Below are 24,506 nucleotides of genomic sequence, written 5' to 3' on the forward strand. Positions count from 1 at the left end.
ATAGTACAGTGTATAGACAGTAGGGTATCTATCTTATGACGTACCAGCAGAACTTACAGGAGTGTACTTTTATTATACTGTACAATGTGATCGTCTGGCATCATCTCTGCTAATTGACAATATCCCTTCAAGACAGACTTTCTTGAATATGTACAGTACTTTGAAGAAGGCTTTGCACTTGTTCAACATTTGAGAATGCAACCTGGGATATCAGGATCTTTGTTTTCCCGTCAGGGAGAGGCACCTACATAATACAGCTTGTAACTAACACCAGATGTGCCAACATTTGGTGGATCAATGTCAAAGGTGACAGAGTATTATATAACCACCTTAAGGTCATGATGATTGTTTAGAGATCAATTACAGGCTCAGCTAGTTATTGTAGCACAGTACACACACGCCTGTTAGATTCGTGCCAGTGTCAGTGTTTGTGGGAAAGAGAGGAGGGCAAATATCTGAAGAATTTACTTCACTCCTCTCTTACCTGTCTCCCCCTCGTCAATTGCACTTTCCTATCTACCTAACTACACTTTGGAAACGTTTTAGCACTGCGCCCTCGCTCCCTAGGCCACGCCCACTAATTCCTTGTCCGTAACTACCACCCGGAAGTTACTACATGTGTTTTTCCGCAAAATTATCACTTGTGATTTATACAACTATTTTTGCGTTTTTGTAATTCATCTTTGGATAATGGCAAGTAACTGGAGATCCCAGCCGCCTACAGCTTCGAGCAGTTACATACTGTACATACTTGATTTGACCTCGCGGGGTCAGGATCCTCTCCATTAGCGAGATGACGATCGACCTTCTGATTCGGACTTCAGGGAGCTTTTGCACTACGAAGTTGATTGCCCCCGCAGGGGAGTGGAGCAGTGGACCATTCTGGTTACTCTATTGCTCAAAAGTTTGAATTAAAGCTACAGTATCTAACAGGGGTCAAACTTGCCAGTACTTTTTCATCAGGGTTTGTAGGGATGGATGATCAATGGTCATTCAAGAGTAGTTAGATTAGGTTTTACCGTTAAAAGATGTTTTAGATTTGAAATGTCCCAGTACAAACTCCCCCGATGTGTAGCTCTGGCCAGTTCTAAGTGTTTTCATCCATGATAGAGCCTATGCGCCAGAAAGAAAAGACAACAAACAACACTGTATACCCCCCCCCCCCCCCACCTGCCCAAGTGCCTCTATACTTGCTGGTATTTTAGTACATGTATGCAGACATACTGTATGTGAACAATCAGGGAACAAGATGGTTTCCTACTGTACTACAGTGCAGTGCAGCAAGTACTACTTAATACTGAAGAAGCCTTTGGAACTGTGATTATTGATCAAAAACTAATCAATGTCAGAAGATCAAAAGAATCAAGGTTACAGTATATAGGATTGCCAGCACAAAAACCACTCCACAATGGTTTCTGAAGCATCCTGGATGTATATTTAAGCTGCTTTCTGTAGATACCAAGTGTCTCAAGCTTCTTTGTCAAGGCAAGAAATATTCTCCCCCTTGGTACACACTTAAGTAAGACACATTTCATACTGTACAGCACTGTATTTAAAAAGCCATATAATACTGTGGTAGATATGTGAAAGCAATGCTAACTGAAGGATGTGTGTCTCATAGTTGAATCTAGCTGTTTTCTTGGTCAGTTTGAGGTTTTCTACAGGCCAAAAGCAATTCTCCTGGTTGTTAAAGGAAGTTAGTAATATGATTATGAGTCATAACCATATTCCTTTATTGTCTTTCTACTATAGGATTGTGAATTGATATTTATAAACCTATAATGTTACTATTTGATTTCAGTGTAGTTGGTTTGCTGGACTAGTGAAGTTCTGTTTCATTGCAATAAGTTAAAGTCAGAATTCTCCTAATTTGTCTCTCCTCAATATCCAAGACAGATCAACTTACTGTACAGTAGGGGGGGGCTACAGTATCATGACGCACTTTCTCAGATATTTAATAATTTTATCATAGCAATGGAAAATAATTGACACTTGTAAGTGTGCATGAGCAAGTGCCCCAATGTGTTTTTCACAAAAGTGAAGTCAAACGTTAATGTAAACTTGCAAAGCTACGCACTGAACTTCCAAATCATCAAGAACAAAGTAACGTTCTTTTGTGTTAGCTTATTTACATCTGCTAGACTGTTTGTGATTAGAATGAAACAAATATGCTCAAAGTATTCTATCTAGAACTTTTGTATTGAAATTGTCATATTTGCATTTAAACCAAAGAATAGTAATTTAACTCCTTTAAAATCATCCCAAGTGAATTCCAGACATATTCCGCTCTTTTTAAGTAGATTGTGTCATAATATTAAAGGTCCTGGTATGATGAAGATATTGCCACAAAAATAGCCTCTAGAGCTGTATACCTTGTCAAGAGTGAACCGGTCACCTTTGACCTCGTCTTATAACTGCTAAGAACCAAATTTAAATAAACAACAGATAAAACCATTTTGGTTATTTGCAAAGAATACTTTGAGTAATTTAATTATAAATGTCCCATTGCAATTGTTTTGTTACAATTTAAAATATTTCCATTCTTTTAATTTCCTACAGAGATGGCAGCGGCACGCTTGAATTCAAGACACCAAAGCCGAAGCGTCTTGCCAATACCAAGATGTCGTACATTGAGAGGGTCCGAATCAACAGTGCTGTGTGGAGGAGTTGGCATATACAATGTAAGTACAGTAGTAAGCGGTGTATCTCCATGAGGATACCTTCTTGGAAACTTTTTCTCAGCACCGGAAAATATAAAGACCTAAACAAATTGGAAAACAGAAATAATAATTAGTTGTGAAAAGAGTACCGTCCATCGAATATTATTTTTAGCTTGTGCACGTCAGAAAGATATTAGTCATTGTGGTTAAAAAAATGACTCATTATTTCCTCCACAGATGTCAAGAAGCAAACATCAGCCGTTTGTCAATTCTCCTCGCCGCTCCCTGAAACGAGTACTAGACTGGTGGTAAGTCGAGCTCAGAATGCCCATCTTGGTCAAACTGCATGGGGGAGGAGGAAGGGTTGGGGGCGGTGTTACATATAGAGTATAGGACAATGCTGAGTATCGCATCCCAGTATTGATGTTGTGGTTTTGGGATCGAAGGTAGGGGAGGGGGGCTGATGTGTCCCTAAATTGCTACTCCGCTCTCTCGATGACAACTATCAAGCTGTGGAATTACGTTCCATTTGTTAAATGTCTGTCAATATGGGAGGAAGGTGGGGGCAGGGGGGGGGCTTGGTGGTGGGCAGACAAGCAGAGATATATTGGTTCACATCTCCTCAGGATGTAGTTATTAAGGAGACATCTTGAAGGACAAGATGGGTTTTTTGTTGGGTGTCCCACAGAACTTGTATTTGGTTCACCCCTCTGTTTTTGCTTTTTCACCGACAGTCTGATGTTATTCAAGGGAAGACAGCGTTGACCGGTTACAAGCCCGAAGAGCTGGGGGCAGTCGTGAGGAACTACAACAAGTGGCGTACCTTCAGTAGAGACATTCTAACGGTAAGTTTAGGAATTAACGGTATCCTGTCATCAACAATAGTTTTGAAGCAATGGATATTATGATCATAATAAAACTACAGAGAGGAGACTGACTATTCTTGCCTAATCAATACCCAGAGAGCTCTGTATTTAATCCATTACACAACTAATGACAATTGGCTCTATACATGTGCATGACTTGTAGTATGAGACTTTGAGAACAACAGCTTGAGTACAATCACCACTGGTAGAGTTTCCCCTTGGTATGAGTATGAGTGCAATTCTCCAACTGAGAGCACAAGTACTTAACCTTGCATTAATTTCCATACTAGATTTATTAGTACAACTACTGATAGAGTTTCCCTTGGTATGAGTATGAGTGCAATTCTCCAACTGAGAGCACAAGTACTTAACCTTGCATTAGTATTTATACTAGATTTATGAGTACAATCACTGGTAGAGTTTCCCTTGGTATGAGTATGAGTGCAATTCTCCAACTGAGAGCTTCATTATTTAACCGTGCATTAGCATCCATACTAGATTTATGAGTAAAATCACCGGTAGAGTTTCCCTTGGTATGAGTATGAGTACAATTTTCCAACTGAGAGCACAAGTACTTAACCTTGCATTAGCATCCATACTAGATTATTCCAAAATGGCAGTCTTGTAGGAGTACAAGTCCATCAGGAGGATCAGACATTCTGTAGATCATACAGAAGGCAGAGATGGGCAGAATCACTACAATTCTGACAGTATTAATCATACAGAAGGCAAAAGATGTTTTGCCTCAGTTCTATCTTAAAGGAGCATTCCTAGCTTATATCTTTCCTTTATAACTTTAGTGAAGATTTAATCCGAAAAAATATAAAAAATTCACAGCATCTGCAAGAGATCATTGCACACCTTCCTCACTTTCAGTTCTAAAGGGATTTGCTCAAGGTTGAATTCATCATGCCCAAATATTTCGAAGGATATCTATATTTTTCGAAAAGTAACAGGTTGTGTAAGAATGCCGACTTCTTTCGATGTTTTGTCGATGTTTTGCTTCATGGATGATGTAATTCTTGTTCAATACTGTCATGACCTTTTAGCATCGACCGATGCTCTTAGCCTCAGAAGGTGAGGAGAATGCCATCGACTTGGATTCTCCACATCCTCCTCTCTCCCCGGGGACAGGCGGGAAGTTGGTCAACGATGATCTCTTCAAAGACTTTGCCGATACTCTCTTCATCAGTACGAAGACTAATCGTTTCCGACCCCCGGCACCGAAGAAAGTCAGTAAGTCCTCTTAGGGAGCACTTGTTACGTAAACTTGCAATAATACTTTATTAGTTATAATCATTTGAGTTTTAGAAGAAACATCACCATTTTGATGTGTCTTTTAATGATGTCACAGATTATGACAAAGAGGGCAAAAGTAGGAGAAAGTTCATTATATCTCGTAACAAAATGTAGGAGATGGGTTCATGAGGCTCTTGTAGTCTTGTTGTTAAAAGATGGTACCAGATCGATCTTTGTCTGCAAGTTCTGAAAGCTGAAGATATATTTTTCAACCTCTGGGAAAATCTTGTGACCCACCGAAAATGTTTTCGCAAACCACTTTTGGGTTGCACCGAAACTGTCATTCAATGCAGCCCTTTCTTCCTCTTGAGAACAAGTATATTTTTACTAGGTTTGGCAAATTCAACTAAAAATATTGTTGTTTACCACCGTTAATATCTTTATCCCTTGCAGCTCAAGAGATAAACTATAATCCAGATTATCTTCAGCCCGATCTTAGCACCTTAATGTATGAAGTTGACGACGAGTTTATGGAAGCTGTCACATCTGTAGAAGGTAAGAAAAAAATGTATTCCAGGCAACCACTCTAGAAGTGAACATTAGTTAGCCGTACGAACATGGATGTGATGTCATAAATTCACTTTGTCCAGACCGCCAAAATTTCTTTCTAGAGTCCCTCATCACTGTGCTAAGGTTGTGAGGAGACAGGTAAGCGAGGAGCGAAGTAAATATCCAAACTAGTAAGCTTTGGAGTTTCTCGAGGCTAACAACAATAGTTTCAGAGTAAATTTTACAATGTTAAATTTGCAACTTTTTACGAGTCTTACGATAGGTTAGCTCTGTCAGCATGTTGGGTTTTCCCCATGCCGCTCTTTTGCTATGCATTCCTTTGGAAGATAAGTAAGTGATGAAATTTAGACAAATTATGATATCGCATTTCTTAGGAATTGATGTCTGCAGGTATTACTGATGCACTAGTCATTTTGAATAGAAACATGGTGGGATCTCCACAAACAGAAGTTTCATAAATACATTACCCGAAAGGAAACCAGCTGTTTAAAATGTCATTGACGATTTCCGTCTCTTTTCAGCCATGCTAAGTAAAACCCCGACAAAGTGTGACCCTCGTCAGCTGGGCCTGATGGATTCTGTACCGGATTCGTATTTCTCTGAAAATCTCAGCTCTCTCTTGACTGATATGGAGGTAAGTAATGGTCTTGCCATATACTCATAAACTATTTTAAAAAATTATAAAAATAAATATTTTATTTACTTATTTTTATCTTTTTAAATTTATTTGTTTTTGTAAAAAAATTCTAAACTCATATTATATTCATAAACTATTTCAAACAAAAAAAATGTTTTAATCTTATTTACTTCTTTTATTTTTTATTTATTTATATTTTCCCCGATACTCATAATATACTCATTAACTGCATTTATAGTAGACATATAATTCAAAACCCATCATATCAACTGCATCTGTTTTCCCTTTGCTACTAATAAATGTATATCAAAGTCTAGGTCTATCTTAAAATTTAATATTTGAAAATTGATACGAAAAATATCCCAAGCTACAGGAAGCCTTTGAACGATGAATAATCAATATTCAATAATCATAATCAAGAAGCAGGGCAAATAGGGAGCAGCCGTCAGAAAGAAAGTGAAACACGGAGAAAGAATAAAGACTGATTGCTATCTCATCTGGGAGGAAATGGATTTGCTGGGAAAATGTCAAGCTTGGAGCATGCTCTGTTTGTTTGCATTATGTAGATATAGATTGTAGAATTTGTTGCTTTAGTAAAAATGGAATATGGAGACAAGCAGGAACAGAGAGATGAAAAAACCTTGCATTATAAAGGTTTCCTGTAAGTCCAACTACGATAGTATGTTTATATTGGTATAAATACAAAACAAACTGAATTTGTTAATGAATTTGAAACATTTTGCACAAGATCGACGTTCATGCATAGTTTTACCTACTTATGATAAGTCGAATATCGGACATGGATATCTCACAATCCGAATAAGAGCGGTTGAATTACTCGGGTTTTTAATCCGTTCTATTCAGGAATGTACGATGGCTACGAATGATGCTAAAATAGTCCATCTCATTCTTGTCTTGCTACTTTCAGCAGCCTCAAGTGATCCAGGCAGGTGGCAGACCAGCCCTCTCTCATTTTAACAATGAGCAGACGACTCCTCCACCTCACAAGTCGGTCTCTTTCAGTGCCCCCACCACTCCCCGCCAGCAGAGCGCTGCCTCGTCTCCGGGGTACGGCATACCGATAGATTACGAGTTTCCCGCGACCCTCCAAGGTTATGATCACAATGGGAGTAATAGAGTACAAACAGCGAAAAAAACCATGCCCTATCGACAGACACAACAACGTAACAGTGCTTACATGAACCCTGCCTTTCTGAGGAACGATCGTAAGTTATATATTTTTTTAATATATTTTTTATATTTTTTAAATTTAAATTTAATTTTTATATTTTTGAGGACAGTTAAACTTGGTATTGCTTATTAACTTGTCTCCCCCATTGTGAATAATGCTGTGCAGCACAAGTCTAAAAAACATGGTTTCTTGTTTCTTTACAGCGAATCAGCCGATGGGTGTCGGGGGAAACCACGTCGTCCAGCAACATCCTACCATAATGGAAACCCTTCAAAATGCACCTATTCTGCCTAATACTCAAACGAATACCATAAGTACGGTAAACCACAGTGTCACCAGCGAATGCCTCAGCCCTGTGTCTTCAACACCATCACCATCAGGGGTAAGCAACTTATGACCTCACCCCCCCCAAAAAAAAAAACCCATTAGTCTCACTTTTTCATATTCACATAAGGATATGTTTACTACCCCATTAATAAGTTGATTTTGTTTTTTGCATGTTGTTGTTACAGCAACAATTTTGAATTGTTGTGGTGAGATGTTGTTATCTACATAATCTTCTTGATGAAGGAGAGAAAGTTTATGGGGGAAGGGGGGGCATGTTACTGGGAGAAATAATTGGTTACTACTTATAAATGACTCTTCTTCAACAGTGTGTTTCACCACCACAAATGCTGATTTCTGTGTTAAGTTCTCACCTGTTAAGTTTGTAAATCTTTTATGCTGAGGCACAGAATGTGAAGACTCAGCAAAATCCCCTGTAAGTAATATGTTATTTAAAAGATAGTGAAAGCTAACATATTTGTGTTTTGTTTATCAACCTTAGCATGTTACACCTGAGACTAAGATGGAGCCAGTGAGTCCCTCTCATCCTGGGTCCCTCGGAGGTTCTAGCACGGCCATCTTCACCCCAGCTTCCAGCTCGGAGATAAGCGTTGGTAACTTCACGTACCAGATAGGGGAGACGTCTCCCGTCCAACTACCGCAGTTCAACGAGGTACCCTGGCCCCCCTCTACCACCATCAATTCCAACCAGCTCAGTTTGTTAGGGATAGAAGGTGGCCAAACATTCACCCTTCAGGGGAACCAACTAATCGCTCATGGACCCATCTATACCTCCTCTCAGGACCAGGAAATGATGGACTACGGGCAGTTTCAAACGCTGCCACCCCAAACGTCATCCCAGGAAGTGTTTAAGCAGCCTACCATAGGTTTGATATATCATAAGTTTTAAGTCTTTACTCTCTCTCTCGTTCTTTTCTGTGTCCCTCACAAAATGTGTTATTGAATCCACAGTCCTCGGTGTCTGAGGAAAGTCACGACTGAAAATACCTAATCGTTGTATAATAAGTCCATTTAGAGTACCTGGTAGTAAGAAGGACCCAGGTAGGGCCCAGGTAGTAAGAGGGCCCAGGTAGTAAGAACGACTGCGGAAAATGTGATTTTCGTCTGAGTTCTCCAAAGATTTGATGTCAGCACACTCTTCTTTGAGACAAATTAAAATTGTCAAACATCATGGTCAAACATGTAAAATATGATTTACATATAAAAAAAAAATTGAAAAATCTGTCACATTCATATAAAATGACTGCATCTTCTGCTTGAATATATTATTATTGATGAACTTGGTTTAATCATATTTTTGACATCATTTTTTTTTTTTTGTCTCTCTGCTCCTTCCTCTTGCAGATGTTTCCATATCCTCAGGAATGAAGTCACCCAAGGGGAACAAGAGAAGCAGTTCGCAGCTTGAATCAGCGAATATCTACGAGGCTTTCAATAGGAAGAAGGTGAGTGAGTGAGGGCGTACTGCTCTTTCTGGGAGAAAAGAACCGAACCCTAGTAGTTTCTGAAACTTAAAACGGTGATCTGACATACAGCCATCTCCGCTAGCCCGTACCTCACGGAGCGGTATTTTGGAATTTCAGGATGGTTAATTGAACGTTTTGTAGTTTCCTTGTTTAGTTACTATAGATCTGTACATCAGTAATTGGAACTGCTGTCACACAGCAAGCTATATTGTTACGACGGCTAGCTAGCAGCTTATGTGATATTCTTTTGGTGGAGTATTTGTTTCAATAGTTGACCTGGAACTTCTTGGATATCCTTCTTGAGAAATCTGGCAGCTTGTGAGATTTCCTGTTTTTTTTTTGGGGGGGGGCTGGGTAGGGTAGGGTGTTTGGAGATGCCAGTACCGATTGAGGTGTCTTTTTCCCATATTTTGTCAGCAGTTGATTTGCAACTTGTTGAGAACCCTTATTGAGGTGCTCAGAACTGCTTATGGTGTCGCAGTGCACACATCAATGATCTACAGACAAACAGTTACCTACTAACATAATCATCTTTAAGATTTAAACCACAGGATAAATTCTATAAGCAATACAAAATCTATTTTTTTAAAGAAAATATTCACAACCCGAAAACACAACAGCCTCCCCCTTCCCCCCACACCCCCAGTTCATCATGTGTAGCAACGTAAATGTCAAAAAACCCAGTTGTATGAGCAGGGAAAGGAACATTTTCAGATGACAGATGAATCTTAGGAAACATGGGAAACTCAAGTTACCTTTATAAGTGTGTTTGGAAGACACTTTCAAAGGCCCCCGAAGTTCAGATTTGGTAAATGAAAGATATGAAGTTGTAAAAGATTTCAGACATAATTTGTTATAACACAAGAGCAAGTCCTGGTATGTTCAAAATGACACTTTAAAGAAAGGTCTACCACAGAGGCAGCAATTTGAAATATTTAAAGAAGGAATTAAAGGAGGGTACATCACATTTAAACCGCCAGGATTTCTTTTCTGGGGGAGGGGGGAGGGTGTGGGGGTATGGTATAGATTGGATTGTTCCCTTGCTCTAGTACAACATCTGCAGCCCAATTCATACTTGCATTGGAATCTAACACTTCTAGCAGTTCTGCATTTGATGTGTGGATTCTTCTGGCTTGGGCAAAAATCCATTTTTTTTTTTCTTTTTTCCTTTTTTTTTTTTTTTTTTGTCTTGTATTTTTTTTTTTCATTAGTGATCAAGGTGAGTAAGGTTTAAGGGTTCTACAAACTCAGCATCTTCAAAATTGTTACTATGGGAACAAAAACAGTATTAGTAGTCTATACTGTGTGAGCTTAGGATATATCAGACATTAGATGCTGAAATAAGCAAGCCCGACAAACTAATTCCATCAGAAATTGGAGTCAGCTGTTTGAAGAATTTCAGTCTGACCCCACCCGTTCCAAAACACAAAAAAAAACTCTTCCCAGAAAATATTGTCTGTTTAGCTATGGCATCATCTGAAGTTTGTACAGCCCTTTTGTAAAATCATCCCTTCAATATATTCCTCTATCTTTTTCCCCCCTGTTTTTTTTTTTAATGTCTAATATAAGTGTGTTATCCTTCCCCTTCTTAAATATGATGTCTCTTTAGTCCACTGGAGGACTTGATCAGACAATGCAAAGAGAGGAACAAGACCGTCAGGCCAAGTCAATCCCATCCTCCTGCCAGGCCTCAAACGCCTCAAGTGAGTAATATGGCAACCCCCCCTCACACACCTCACGACTGAGGGGCTTGAGATGGGTGCACACTGAGAGAAGTCTGCCTGCCTCTTCTCTCCTCTTCGGTTCCAGGAAACCATTCAAATTACCCATAGTGCATTGCCAAAAGTGGAAGCCTTGGGCAAGTATGGCCGAGTCGCTGTATCGGGCGGCGAGGTTAACATATTCTCGGAGTGGCGATGGTCCAGGAAAGGATATTCACAAGCCCCAACAAACTTTTGAATGATTATTTCATACGAAGAACTTGCTGGCTTTACTAAATATACTACTATTGTTGTTTTTTTCTTTCTGATTATTGACAAGGATTGAAATTGATGTAAATATCAGAATCAAATCTCCTCGATAGTGCTTGAATATCCTCTCCTGCGATACATGTCCTGCCTGTTTGTTGTGCTCTTAATAGTTATTCATTCGAGGAATTTGTTAGTGGTTTTTTTTTTCCCAAGAAACTTTACTTTAACACATCATCATGAAATCTGCCCAGACAAGATCCCCCCTTCTCTCCTTGAAATATTTTATACACATCCACGGCGCTCTTGTCGCGGAGTATGTTTCTGTCAAACCACCACGATTATCAACTTTAAAAAAAACAGCTTGATAAAAGTAGATGTGTCATTCCATTCAACGGAAATATTAAAGTCAAGTGGTTAATGTCATCGAGTTTCATTATATATTGAATCTCTGCAATCAGTCTTTCTCAGAAAGAGTTTCAAAATTATCTATGAAAAGTTTCCTGAAACCAATGAAACTATGGCTAGAATCTACATGTTCAACTTTCATTTCCCTTGCACAGAAGTTAGAAATCTCCAGACAAAAAAAAAAAAATTGGACGGATGTGTATCGTCTGTTCCTATTCCACCAAAACTTAAGAAATTATATCTGCTGAATGAAATAGCCTCAAAGAGAGAGAGAGAGTCTTGTTTGTGCTGGTTTCTGATTCAAGTCAACATGACATGCAAATATTTCTTGTTTACAGGATAACAAGTAAACAACAAAAATAACAAACAACAAGAAGTCAAAGTTTAACAACCTCTATCTTCCTTTTCTTGTTTTCTCTTTGCATCTTTCTCTTGAATCACCTAAGGTGCCGCCTCCTCGCCAGGCAACGACAGCGATTTTACGGTAAAAGACCTCATTAATTTTGAGCAAAATGTATCGTCTCCTCCTGAAACTTTAATAGAATTATGCAACAAAATATAAAAGAGAAAAGAGCAGATCATAGTTCATAATTCTGTTCAAGTAAGATATCTTTTATGGATTAGATTAAATAATAAAAATGTACGGAAATTTAGAGGATTTGATACTCGGACCTTGGCAGAATCATTGTCAGATGAATAGAACTTCTGTGAAATTATTTATATTATGCTTGCAAACTCTTCTAACGACTGATAACTTAGAATAAGTCACTGTTAGAACTTTCCACATTGGTAATTTTATTGATAAATGAAATGAGTTTCAGTTCTTTAAATGATGTAAAAAAAACAAGATAATATTTGATGAGATTTTGTTAGGCTGTCTTAATCGTTAGACATCCAAGGAATTGATAGGAGCCGTTACAAATTCGCTCAGTGCGATTTTCAGGCAACTACAGTAGTCCGTTCGGAATCCATTGCAAAATGCTTGTGATGAGCGCAGTGAATAAATTTGAATAGATTTAAAATGTGTAGACAGGTTTTAATTGGATGTTTAACAGAATAAACAGTTGTGCGTTCCGTTGGAACTTGTGGGAAGTAAAATGTTATGCCTTGTGGTAAAATTAATCCCTGTTGAAGTTAAAAACCATCACCGATATCAGTTAACTTCTTTCTGATAGAGTGAGTTTTCTTCTTTGTCATTCGAAACAGGCTTACTACAGTAACCATAAGAAGCGAACCAATGCAGATGTGTCCGGCCAGGTAGATATACCTTATACAAATGCTCTTCTATTTTTGCAAACATAACACGTATTCATATCAACTTTATACGTGTCATTATAGCTTCCAGAGCTATGTTCACAGTTTTGCTACCTTCTCGCAATCCGTAGGAACAGTTTACTGAAGATAGAATCATAAAATCGTTCATGATTTACTCTTAGCGGAAGTGACGGCAATTTGGGAGCGCTAGTACCTGGTTCAGATCGGTATTAAGAGTTGACTAACCGGACTTGACAAAGCGATACCAATAAATTTACCAGTTTTCATCTCTTAAAAACCGAGAGCTGACTGTTTAGTTTGATAACATCAGGTTTGGTTGTTTAACTTTTTGTAGCAAAAGAAAAGGGATTGGAAACAAGTATGCAGGAATCTTTCTTTAAGGATTAAACAGAAAAACATTCATGTACATTTCTGAAATCATCTGCGTCATTTTACAATGTGAAAGAACGTATTCTTATCTGAGATAACGTGAATATTGGATCATGTGACATTAAGAAGAACAAAATGGGAATAAATAAGCTACGGGCAGTTTATATTTACAGCATTTTGTGGTTTTCCAGTATTTGTTTCTCTCCCCAGCGCCGGTTTTTTTTTTTCTTGGAATATGAATTGTCTGTGCAAACAAATCTGTTGCGTAGTTTGATTTCTTGCCAACACATTCAGCTCTTCGTTTGGTTTATTTATCTTCCTAGGACGACAAGCACACGAGGAGAAAGAGGAAACATCTAGACTCCGAGCACAAGAGGAGGTACAACATCCAATCCTGCCTGGAGGAATTACAGAAGGTGGTCCCGTCGATGAACAACGGCAGTTCCAGGGAGCAGCCGTCTAAGTACAGTACCGCAATCCTGCTACAGAAAGGTAAGCGGAACAAAAAAACAACAGGATAGAATTTAAAATAAGACACCGACCAATCCAAAATGCAAAACCTTCTACGAGAAAAGGTTCTCATTAGTACGGCCTTGGAGCCAAATCCAATCCATGAATGGTTCCAATCTCTCCCACCGATAAAAGGTGCCCCACAATTTGGCTCTGATTGGGTGCTTGGACCTTTATGGCTTTAGATTTGCGCCCCTGTCCAGCCTAACCTCCACTGTTCTTATTTCTCACTGTTGAAGATATTGTCCCTTTTTTGTTTCAGTATGTGCACCCCTGTCCAGCCTAACCCCCACTGTTCTTATTTCTCACTGTTGAAGATATTGTCCTATATTGTCCCTTTATTGTTTCAGTATTTGTGCCCCTGACAACCTAACCTCCACAGTTCTTATTTCTCACTGTTGAAGATATTGTCCCTTTTTTGTTTCAGTATGTGCACCCCTGTCCAGCCTAACCCCCACTGTTCTTATTTCTCACTGTTGAAGATATTGTCCTATATTGTCCCTTTATTGTTTCAGTATTTGTGCCCCTGACAACCTAACCTCCACAGTTCTTATTTCTCACTGTTGAAGATATTGTCCCTTTTTTGTTTCAGTATGTGCACCCCTGTCCAGCCTAACCCCCACTGTTCTTATTTCTCACTGTTGAAGATATTGTCCTATATTGTCCCTTTATTGTTTCAGTATTTGTGCCCCTGACAACCTAACCTCCACAGTTCTTATTCTCACTGTTGAAGACATTGTCCCATATTGTCCCTTTATTGTTTCAGTATGTGCACCCCTGTCCAGCCTAACCTCCACAGTTCTTATTTCTCACTGTTGAAGATATTGTCCTATATTGTCCCTTTATTGTTTCAGTATTTGTGCCCCTGACAACCTAACCTCCACAGTTCTTATTCTCACTGTTGAAGACATTGTCTTATATTGCTCCTTTATTGTTTCAGTATGTGCACCCCTGTCCAGCCTAACCTCCACAGTTCTTATTCTCACTGTTGAGGACATTGTCCTATATAGTCCCTTTATTGTTTCAGTATATGCACATAGTGTTAACTAAAGTTTTATGATTTCTCCTGATCAGCCCATGAACATATATGTTCAATGAAAGGTCAAGTGGAAGCACTAAAGAATGAAGAGAAAGAGATTAAACAACAAATAACTGAGCTGTCTGATGAAATAGAGTAAGTGTCAATGGTTGAAAAACTTGAAAAAAACATTATTTTGGAGAATCAGGGAGCATTTGGTTTGAAGAAAGGAATGGAAAGGGTTCATATCTTGTTCGTGTTGGTGGGGGTGGTGTTGGGGGGGCAGCATGGATGTTGGTTGGGAAATGATGTAGACATCAATTGTTTTGAATCTACTGAAATAATATAATATGAGCATAATATGAGCTTTCACTTTTGGCACTGCATAGGCACGGGTGATGTACCTTGTAACTGCATGCATAATGAAGATATAATGACCTTAGAATTGACCTAACCTAAAGCTTAAGAAAGGGAAGGAGGGGGGGGGGTGGTTCAATTCATGCAATTCTGCAGCTGCATTTGATGCATTTAATCATGCACAAGAACAAAAAGTTTCCCAAAAGCCAAAGGGGCACATAGAAAATCTTACATCTGTTGCTATTGGATCGATTCATCTGTGTGAATTGCCACGAGTTAATGCAATTCACTAGGTTAATTTAAACTATGGTAAAATTAACAATTAACAAGGTTTCTTGTACGTGCCATGGCTTAGAGTAAGTAAAGTATTAACATCATGAGTTAGATACTGTGAGAAGTTTGCATTTAAAACTGTCCTCATGACTTAAGCCCGGGTCACATCTGCGCGATTCAACACGCGATTCAACTCGCAATACAATTGAAGGTTGAATCGCGTAGTTAGACACGGGTATCAACTTGTTGCGCAATAAAAGTTGCGCTGTCGATTTGGGTTGATTTGCAATAGAGCAATGTCCTAATCAGCGCAACTTTTTAGAAGCAACTTTTCTGATTCGCGTGATTTTAGTTGCGAGTTGAATCGCGTGTTGAATCGCGCAGATGTGACCCGGCCTTAAGAGTGAATTTATATCGGTTAGATACTGTGAGAAATTTGCATTTTAAAACTGTCTTCATGACTCAGAGTAAAGTATTTACCTCATCGGTTAGATGCTGTGAGAAGTTTGCATTTTAAAACTGTCTTCATGACTCAGAGTAAAGTATTTACCTCATCGGTTAGATGCTGTGAGAAGTTTGCATATTAAAAATGTCTTCATGTCTAAGAGTAAAGTTATATCGGTTAGATCCTGTGAGAATGCTAAAAACTGTGGTTTATTTTCTGTTTCAGGCAATGTCAAGATGCACTACCCGATACAGGAGCTCCCGTGAATTCTCAAAACGACGCTCAAATTAGCCAGATGGTCGACGAATATCTCGAGACAGAAATGGTCAAAAACTGGAAATTTTGGATCGTATCCTTTGAAATCTTCGAGAACTTTTTGCTCTGTTTAACTTTTAGTTTCACATATTTATGTATAAAAATGTGTTTCTCTGATTAGCAAAGTTATGTTAGATATCAGCAACATTTTAAACAATGTGAGGTTATTAGTGTATAAAATATGCTAGAGAGAGTCAAATAATGGTCGGTAATGGTCCAATTTTTTTACCAGCATTTTTATTGCCACAGTTAAGGCATTTTACCTCGCTGGGGTTTGTCTCTGTCTAAGGTAGTTATGGTCAGTGTCTGGAAATAATATCTAGGGTTATGAAACGAAGGTACTCTTGTGCCTTTGGTAACACTTTGAAATGCTAAAACTAGGAATGGTTGGAGGAAGGGGAGGTGTTGGGGTGGGGGGGGGTGGGGAAGGGAGGACTCAAGATCTTGGATCATGTGTTGGTCACATATATTGAAAAGACTGCTGAAAGTCAAAAAGAAATTGTTTACATATTGGAAATGTTTATAGACATTGATTTATTTATTGATTATTTTCAATTACAGATTTTTTTTTTTTTTTTTGCATCCTATCAATTTACCAGACAAATAAGATCTCGGGGCTAATCTTGAGTTTCTTTAGCAGACTTATGAATCCTTAACCTTTTTATTTACAGTTTAGTAAATTCGCCAGGCCTCTGTTCAAGTCGTATCTGAATGCTATAAAGCTGTCTTCAGGATCGTCAATCGGCGGTGATCTGACGAGCTGGGTCGAGGAATCCTGCAGGTTACGACACCTTCGCAAACGTAAGTGACGCGGCAGTTTAAATTCTATTCCCTGAGCTGTAAATGTTGTGTAGTTTTATGTTTGGAGGATAATGTGGAACCTGTAATGATCAATGACAATGAGAGCATTATAGTATAGGGGGAGAGATTTTTTAGTGATAAATGGATCGATAAAGTTGACAAGGTGAGAATGGACAGATAGAGTTGACAAGGTGAGAATGGACGGATAGAGTTGACGAGGTGAGAATGGACGGATAGAGTTGACGAGGTGAGAATGGACGGATAGAGTTGACGAGGTGAGAATGGACCGATAGAGTTGACGAGGTGAGAATGGACGGATAGAGTTGACGAGGTGAGAATGGACGGATAGAGTTGACGAGGTGAGAATGGACGGATAGAGTTGACGAGGTGAGAATGGACACAGATAGAGTTGACAAGGTGAGAATGGACGGATAGAGTTGACACGGTGAGAATGGACGGATAGAGTTGACAAAGTGAGAATGGACGGATAGAGTTGACAAAGTGAGAATGGACGGATAGAATTAACAAGGTGAGAATGGACAGATAAATTAACAAGTGAGAATGGACATATAGAATGGACAGATAGAATTAACAAGGTGAGAATGGACAGATAGAGTTGACAAGGTGAGAATGGGCAGATATATTAGCAAGTGAGAATGGACATATAGAATGGACAGATAGAATTAATAAGGTGAGAATGGACAAATAGAATTGACAAGGTGAGAATGGACAGATACTACAAGGTTATGTATGCTGTTGTGAAAGTAATGCATCGTTCAGCATTCATTATAAATTCCTGTATTTCTGGCATCTCTTTCGTTTTTAGTGGCTCTAATACCGGTACGTCAAATCAGCAAGGAGACCAGTATCCTGACCGATCCATCCAAGCTTCCAGAACAAGTGCAAGGTATCATCCAAAGAGAAAGGAACCCTTCCGCTCCATCACCGGATGTATAACCACGGCGACATGGCGAGGTCAAGCTCACAGACCTAGCCATGGGTAGTAGCAATAATAGAGACACGGCTATCGAAACGTGACTCCCAGTGAATGTCTGGGGAACGTCCGAGATATTCCTCAATATGCTGCAGGATACGTTTATGTGGTATCAAAAACAATCATGTTTTGTTGGGAAAAAAGTTCCAATTGATGAAGACATCTATGTAAGATTCTGAATTTCATCAGTGTATAGGCAATTCAGATAAGGGATATAGTTTTGTAATGACTATGGTGTCTGAAGTGGGAATTTGAGAGGCTTTATTTTAACAGAGGGTTAATTAAGAAGAGGGTTGGAAGAGGGTTAATAAAAGAGGGTTAGTTAGGTAGTGTGGCCCGGATCGTGGGATGTCTCTCAGTGCCAAACTCGCACCAGGTGAGTGACAGCTTGAATTTATGCACACTTGGTGGGTGTGATAAGTTACCAGTTTTTACCACCAGGTAAAAGTATCTTGGTACAAGAATTGAGATTAGTTTTGTCTTTGGTGTCTGAAGTGGGAATTTTTTAGTTCTCTTTATGCCAACGATCTATGCCTGGTAATTGTCTCTTCATAAAGATAGTTAGTACATAACTATTACAAGGATTGATTCACTAATACTGCGATATGTCGACAGTGCGTTATTCACTTGGTCCCCCATCCCCCACTCTTATCTACCAGAAGGGTCTTCATGCTGCGATCTCAACATAACTGGTTCTGGTTCTCGCTGTTGTGAATAAAATTTAAAAAAATCAACTATCACAGTTAAGTCATAGTTTAATCACTTTTTGACATGCTAGTTTCAATAATCTGTAAGATAGACCCAACAAGTATCAGATGTAACAGAGATGCAGTGATACGTATGTCTACTTCTACAAGGCAGGTTGTCCTGTGCATTATTGGACTGGTACAATTTGAATGTCAAAAATGAGAATAATTACTGCAAATAAAATACTGCCTGTAAATTATAAGATAACAACTTTTATGTCCTCTTGTATTAATAATGATTCCAGTGATTAGAACTTTATTGTATTTCAAAATAACATCTCAACACTGGTCTTTTCTCTCTGTTGAATTTTTTTTCATTCCTCTTCTTTTCTGCTTTGTTTGTTTTGCTTTGTGCTATTTCGGGGCTTCTTGTAAAGGAAACTTTGCTAACATTAACAATTTCTTAATCTAATGAACAGTTTAATCTGGAAACAGTTTTTGATACATTTTCATAGACGTTTTCCGTCTTGTCATATAGGTAAAGGTGATTCACAAGATGAATTAACTTGGACCAAAAGTTGTGTAATTTCTCCAATTGGGAGTCAATAGTCAAGCTCTAAGTTAAAGGAAACACCTTGAGATTATAAAAGAAAGAGATTAAAAGAGATAATTGAGATTAAAGAAAGAGATTACTTATCACTGAAAATGAGACTTCATCCGTTAACCTTTCATTCACCCTTTTCTTTTAAAAAAAAAGGGTTTTTTGAGGGGGATATTTTAAAGCTCATGAAAACTTCAGGGGATATTCCAGGAGAAAACTATCTTTAGCAACTGAAAGGGGAACACATTCTACGCATCCCGATGACATTTGCACTTGATTCGTATTTTCTTTTTGGAGATATCGATAAATTAAAAATGTAATAGTTTATACCATGAATGGACTTGAAGCAAACAAGTATGTCATAGTTGCTGCACACTGACAACAAAATTGTGCAGCTTGTTTTCACTTTATTATTATTTTGACTGTAGAATTAGAAAGGGTTCCAAATTTATCTAAGAGGATGTGAAGTGTGTTGAGTTTAAGATAAACCTCGATTTTGAACAAGAAAATCGGATTCAAAATTTTTTTTTTTTTTTTTACTGTGCTTTGACGATATCACACTTGTTTGCTACAAGTTCACATTTGGTACAAAATTCCCTCCAGCTCAAATTGTTGTCATCTCAAAAGCGATATTTTTGAAACTTAAAAATGCAGATTTCACCCAAATACTAAGAATATCTTCCTTATATCATTAATCAAGAATAGATTTCTCCTGGACTATCCTCTCAAGAAATTGGTATTTCCCAGTTGATGTATTTATTGCCAGGAAAAAAAAAATATGTTTGCTTAAGGGAAATTGAAAATATTTTATTTGTTTAATATTTATGTGTCAAACTATCTTGGCAGACAGCTGTACATGAAAGTTATTCTCTCGAAAAGTTATACTCTTGGCGTCGGTTTTGTCGTTGTTAGGTGTTCGTATTGTTATTTTATGTACTTATTTACGTTACTAACATCCATACCTGATAATTCCAACTTTTTGATTTTCCATCAATCTGTTTATAAGTTTGATTCCAATCTCTCGTTTTAATGGTTCTTGAAAAAAATGATACTGCTCTCTTCAATTCATGAAAAAGAAGATTTGCATTTTTCCCCCGTTCGTTAGATTGCAACACAAGTTGGGGCATTGGTGACTTTTTGCACAGTATTTTATCATGTTGCCCTATTTTTCCAGTGAATCCTGCTTATTACAGTGAATGTAATGATAATTGTTGAATAATAGTTTCAAATTTGTCAATTATATTTGATAACAAACAGTATAATGGTGGTTACTTTATTGAGGTTCTTTTCATTTTATTCTTATTATTTCATGTATTCCAGTGTGTGAGTTAGTTAAGTACGTCCATTCAATGTTTATAGTACATTAACAGGTACCTTTAATTACCATACTACAGAACAAGTTGTGGTGCACACTAGATCAAGCAGAAATGGCAGTTGTCGTGGGTGGGGGGGGGGAGGGGTAGTCACATACTTCTAGGCATGGTCTGTTTTAATTAAAGAAGAAGAAAAGAGAACAATAATAGGTAAATTTGCATATTTTTGTGGTTCAACCCCTAACCAGCATGAATTTATAAAATCAAGTCTAACATCCAGGTGTTGTCAGCATGTAATGAGGTGTGTTTTCTGATCAGCAAATTTGAACCTGGTTGGGAGAATTATAAAGCATCAATGCAGAATTAAAACTGTAATTGGCAATCACAGGATTGTCTCAAATTGTTTGAAAATAACTGATTCGTTATCATCTTGATATTGTCACTCATATTGAGTTCAAAATGATATATATTGAGCTAAATATATATATATTGTAATATTGAGCTCGAAATTGCATGGTACTACAGCTTTCAACAAGGGGGCAGGTGGGCACTCTCCCTTTCAATTCACGAAAGTGATAAGATTTTATTTTTGCTATTCGTATTTCTTCAACCGAAGAGATCTTCACTCGTTTTTAATACGCTTTGTATTTTGTGGTGATTACTACCTCTGTGAAGTGACCGAACCCTTTGTATGTATACACTTGGTATAGTGGTTCTTAAAAGAATGAGTCACTATAATACAGAATAAATTCATTTTAAAGAATGATGTCAAGTTTTTTTTCTTCTTCTTTAAAAGCTTAAAACTTCCCTTAGCAGTTTTTTTCCCCCTCAGCAGAATTTCATTTGAAGTTTTGTAAATAAACGTTTGAGTTTTGTTTGTTCCATATTAATAAACATCATTGAGGAACTATTTATAAAGGTGGCCACGATATAATTCTTTCCAAATATTCTTAAACAGTTGGGCATCGGATTGTCGGAGTAGGAAGCCTATTTTCAAAAGTGACTGTGCGGCTTTGCTAAATCTTCCACGATGTCTGTTTACTTAACCTGTCACCTGGTTATGCAAATCATAATTGCATATTTTAATAACATTCAAGAGAATGTTAAACCTGTACTTATATATAGTTGAACTGTTCTTATTACTTCATGCTGATGTGTTCATAGTTCCATAGTGGTCACTACAGAGAGCGCAGACAACAAAAAGGTCCATGCCGATTTTTTGTCACCCTTTCGTTTCCATTTACTTTGCAGACAGGAGGGAGGGTGGATAACATTTGAGAGTACCACCTCGCCTACATGTGCAGGTTTCTTGAATTGAATTTAGCTGTGTTTCGATGACGTCACTAACAATTTTTTAATCGCTTCGCAAGTGCAAGGTAGCATTGCGGTATTAAACACAGCACAGAGAATATATTTCAGAAAAATATTTGTAAATATTCAAACCAAATATTAAAGTTGGCTTTGTATAGCTAAAGGAAACATTGTTGTTTATGTTCTTTTCATGTTTGTTTGTGTTGAAACGGTTGGCTATGTCAATTAACTGTAAGTAGTGCTGCCCCCGCCCCTGCTGCCCACCCCCCTCCCCCTCTCTGTTTCTTATGAGATGTTCTGGTAGCTGCAACTAATTCCTTAATCAAAATGCTGGTAATTTTCTGCATCTTTGGGTCGTAACCATATCATCGTAGCATTTTGTATGAGAAAGATACAAAAAAAGAAAAATCCAATTTGGTGGTATTTTGAGAATGACTGTCAACAATTAAATTTATGCAGTCATCACAGCACTTCAGCTGAAAATGTTTGGGTTTTCTTTATAATATTTAACTCGCTTACTCACACAGGGAAATAATATATTTTTACAAAGAAAGTTACTTTTGGTTAGATTCTAAATATATGAGAACCGTGAAAGCTTAGCAAACATTCCAATTGATAACAACAAGAAGATTATAATAGGAAAATAAAGTTTTTGAAACAAATTTGCCATTAATGACATTACAGACCACCTACTGCGATCCAAATTCCTGGAGAAGTTGAAGGTTTACCCAGTCAAAATAAGGTACATTTTATCAACCATATTTCAAGTTATGGATAATATATTGAGATGGGGTCTTCAAATAATAGTGTGATACATTTTCTTTTTCCGATTATTTGCTACCGGAATATCCATTTAAGGGTTGGATGCAGAAAATTGGTCGGAGAAAAATTAAAATTGGTTGGAGCATAATAATCAGAAGGAAGACATGCTAAATCACTCCTTGAAAATGTGCAAACCTGAGAAAATTACAGAGGAATGTGGTCTACAGCCATAACTTAATTAAGTTATGTTAATTTGTTGTATACTTACCTTACTCTAATTATGTACCAGTATTTTATGGAATTAAATTAAATAAACATTGGAACGTCCACACTCAATGGAGCACAATATAGACATCACCCACACGTGAAATATAAGCAGACACTTTTCAACATATGTTAGGAAAAGACTGAATGATTCCCCAGAATTCAGTGATTTTATAGACACCATCTCTCTGTACTACAAACCAGAGTAACTGACTATCCATACATTTGGTGAAGGGACAGTCACTTCAAAATTCAGGAATTCATCCAGCACTTTAAAGCAGTTTCAAGGTACTTGAATTTATCCATCCGATCATCAAAACCGATTATGGACGACGGTGTCAACCATATTTCTGTATTACTAATTGAACATGTCAGTGACTTCTCTCAAGGCTATTTGAGTTAATTCAAGCCTACTCACATTGTATTATATTGTAATTCTGAATTATATTACAGGTTTAAAAAAGAAGAAAAATAAGGCTAAATGATTTCTTGCTGCATTTTCTTTGTGAAAGTTGAATGTAAAATGTTTGTACTGTACTTAATAAGGTGTATCCACATTCCAAGTATGAAGTAATTGCTATCACAAAGAATTCAGAATTTTAACAATGACTTTCGTTGAACGCCAAGAAATATCAGCAGGGTTCTTTTACTGATGTTGAATATCATGTTGGAAATTCTCCCCAAATTTGCCACTGAAGTTATCGAGTTTGCAAGGTTTTCAGAATCTGGTGACCTCCAATGACCTCTATGAAAAATAGTAGATTCCTTGCACTCGTTGAGTTTGATCTATATAACATGTTTGATCTATATAAAAGTATGAATAATGTCATTCAAGTTTTCCTTTGAAGGTATCACTGGGTTTACAGTTTTCAGACTTTTACCTCGTGACCTCAAATCACCTTTGACGAAAAACAAATCCCTTTCTGCACTTTCTATAAAGGTAGTGTGTTTAAAGTCCAAGCATTGCTTTTGAACTTTACAATGTTTTCAGACTTTGACCTCTCGTGTCCTCAAATGACCTTTGACCACTGCAGATGCATCTACTTACCACATATGAAGTTGAGCCACCATGTACTTTTTACGTTGGAGAGTTTACAAGCCGCGCGTAGATACGTGTACTACTTTGAGAAATGTATAAACCCACGAAATACAAACAAACACACCAATCAACTCCTTGACTAGAGTTCAAATCCCACGGATTCTCTGCACCTATCCTCCCTCCATTCTGAAATTGAAACATTAGAAACAAACACTGAACAGTTATTGCAATGGAAGAGTTACTAGTGATCTGTAACTGGACGAATAAGACACACTCCACGTCAGCGGTTCAAACCCCTAAGAAAGTGTTTTCCATTTCTGCTCTTTTGCCTCCTTACGTTTTAAGGCAAGTTGACAATTAGAAAAGAGCATTATTTCTCAGCAGTTCAAGTGGCGCATTGGTTAGTGCTCTGGACTGGAGAGAGTCATACAAACTCCATGTCTGCGGTTCAAGTCCAACTAGAGCATTTTGATTTTCTGCTCTTTTACCCCCTTCCATTCTGAGGTTCAAATATTAGAAACAAGCATTATTTCTCAACAGTTCAAGTGGCGCAGTGGTTAGTGCTCTGGACTTGAGTGTCAGGCAATCTCCATGTCTGTGGTTCAAGTCCAACTAGAGCATTTTAATTTTCTGCTCTTTTACCCCTTCCATTCTGAGGTTCAAATATTAGAAACGAGCATTATTCCTCAACAGTTCAAGTGGCACAGTGGTTAGTGCTCTGGACTTGAGAGAGTCAGACAAACTCCATGTCTGTGGTTCAAGTCCAACTAGAGCATTTTGATTTTCTGCTCTTTTACCCCCTTCCATTCAAAGGTTCAAATAT

The 24,506-nt window shown here is 37.9% G+C and overlaps 1 protein-coding gene across 2 annotated transcripts in view; it reads left to right on the forward strand.

Annotated features, from left to right (window-relative positions):
- Positions 1–21,786, forward strand: part of LOC139974789 (MLX-interacting protein-like) — a 33,507-nt gene extending 11,721 nt beyond the window's left edge. The window contains exons 2-19 of one of the 2 annotated variants that reach the window (XM_071982218.1): positions 2,560–2,681; positions 2,898–2,968; positions 3,395–3,505; positions 4,576–4,762; positions 5,219–5,320; positions 5,857–5,969; positions 6,904–7,198; positions 7,368–7,546; positions 7,991–8,375; positions 8,854–8,954; positions 10,585–10,678; positions 11,797–11,834; positions 12,557–12,607; positions 13,318–13,486; positions 14,579–14,678; positions 15,823–15,946; positions 16,584–16,713; positions 17,540–21,786. In XM_071982218.1, the coding sequence (XP_071838319.1) occupies positions 2,560–2,681; positions 2,898–2,968; positions 3,395–3,505; positions 4,576–4,762; positions 5,219–5,320; positions 5,857–5,969; positions 6,904–7,198; positions 7,368–7,546; positions 7,991–8,375; positions 8,854–8,954; positions 10,585–10,678; positions 11,797–11,834; positions 12,557–12,607; positions 13,318–13,486; positions 14,579–14,678; positions 15,823–15,946; positions 16,584–16,713; positions 17,540–17,670 (2,503 nt within the window). In that variant the 3' untranslated portion in view covers positions 17,671–21,786. Of the gene's footprint in view, positions 1–2,559; positions 2,682–2,897; positions 2,969–3,394; positions 3,506–4,575; positions 4,763–5,218; positions 5,321–5,856; positions 5,970–6,900; positions 7,199–7,367; positions 7,547–7,990; positions 8,376–8,853; positions 8,955–10,584; positions 10,679–11,796; positions 11,835–12,556; positions 12,608–13,317; positions 13,487–14,578; positions 14,679–15,822; positions 15,947–16,583; positions 16,714–17,539 lie in introns of both variants that reach the window. The other variant, XM_071982217.1, reaches the window with a different exon arrangement.
- Positions 21,787–24,506: the final 2,720 nt, after the last annotated feature.

The sequence above is a fragment of the Apostichopus japonicus genome, chromosome 10, assembly GCF_037975245.1.
Source record: "Apostichopus japonicus isolate 1M-3 chromosome 10, ASM3797524v1, whole genome shotgun sequence".
NCBI lineage: Eukaryota > Metazoa > Echinodermata > Holothuroidea > Aspidochirotida > Stichopodidae > Apostichopus > Apostichopus japonicus.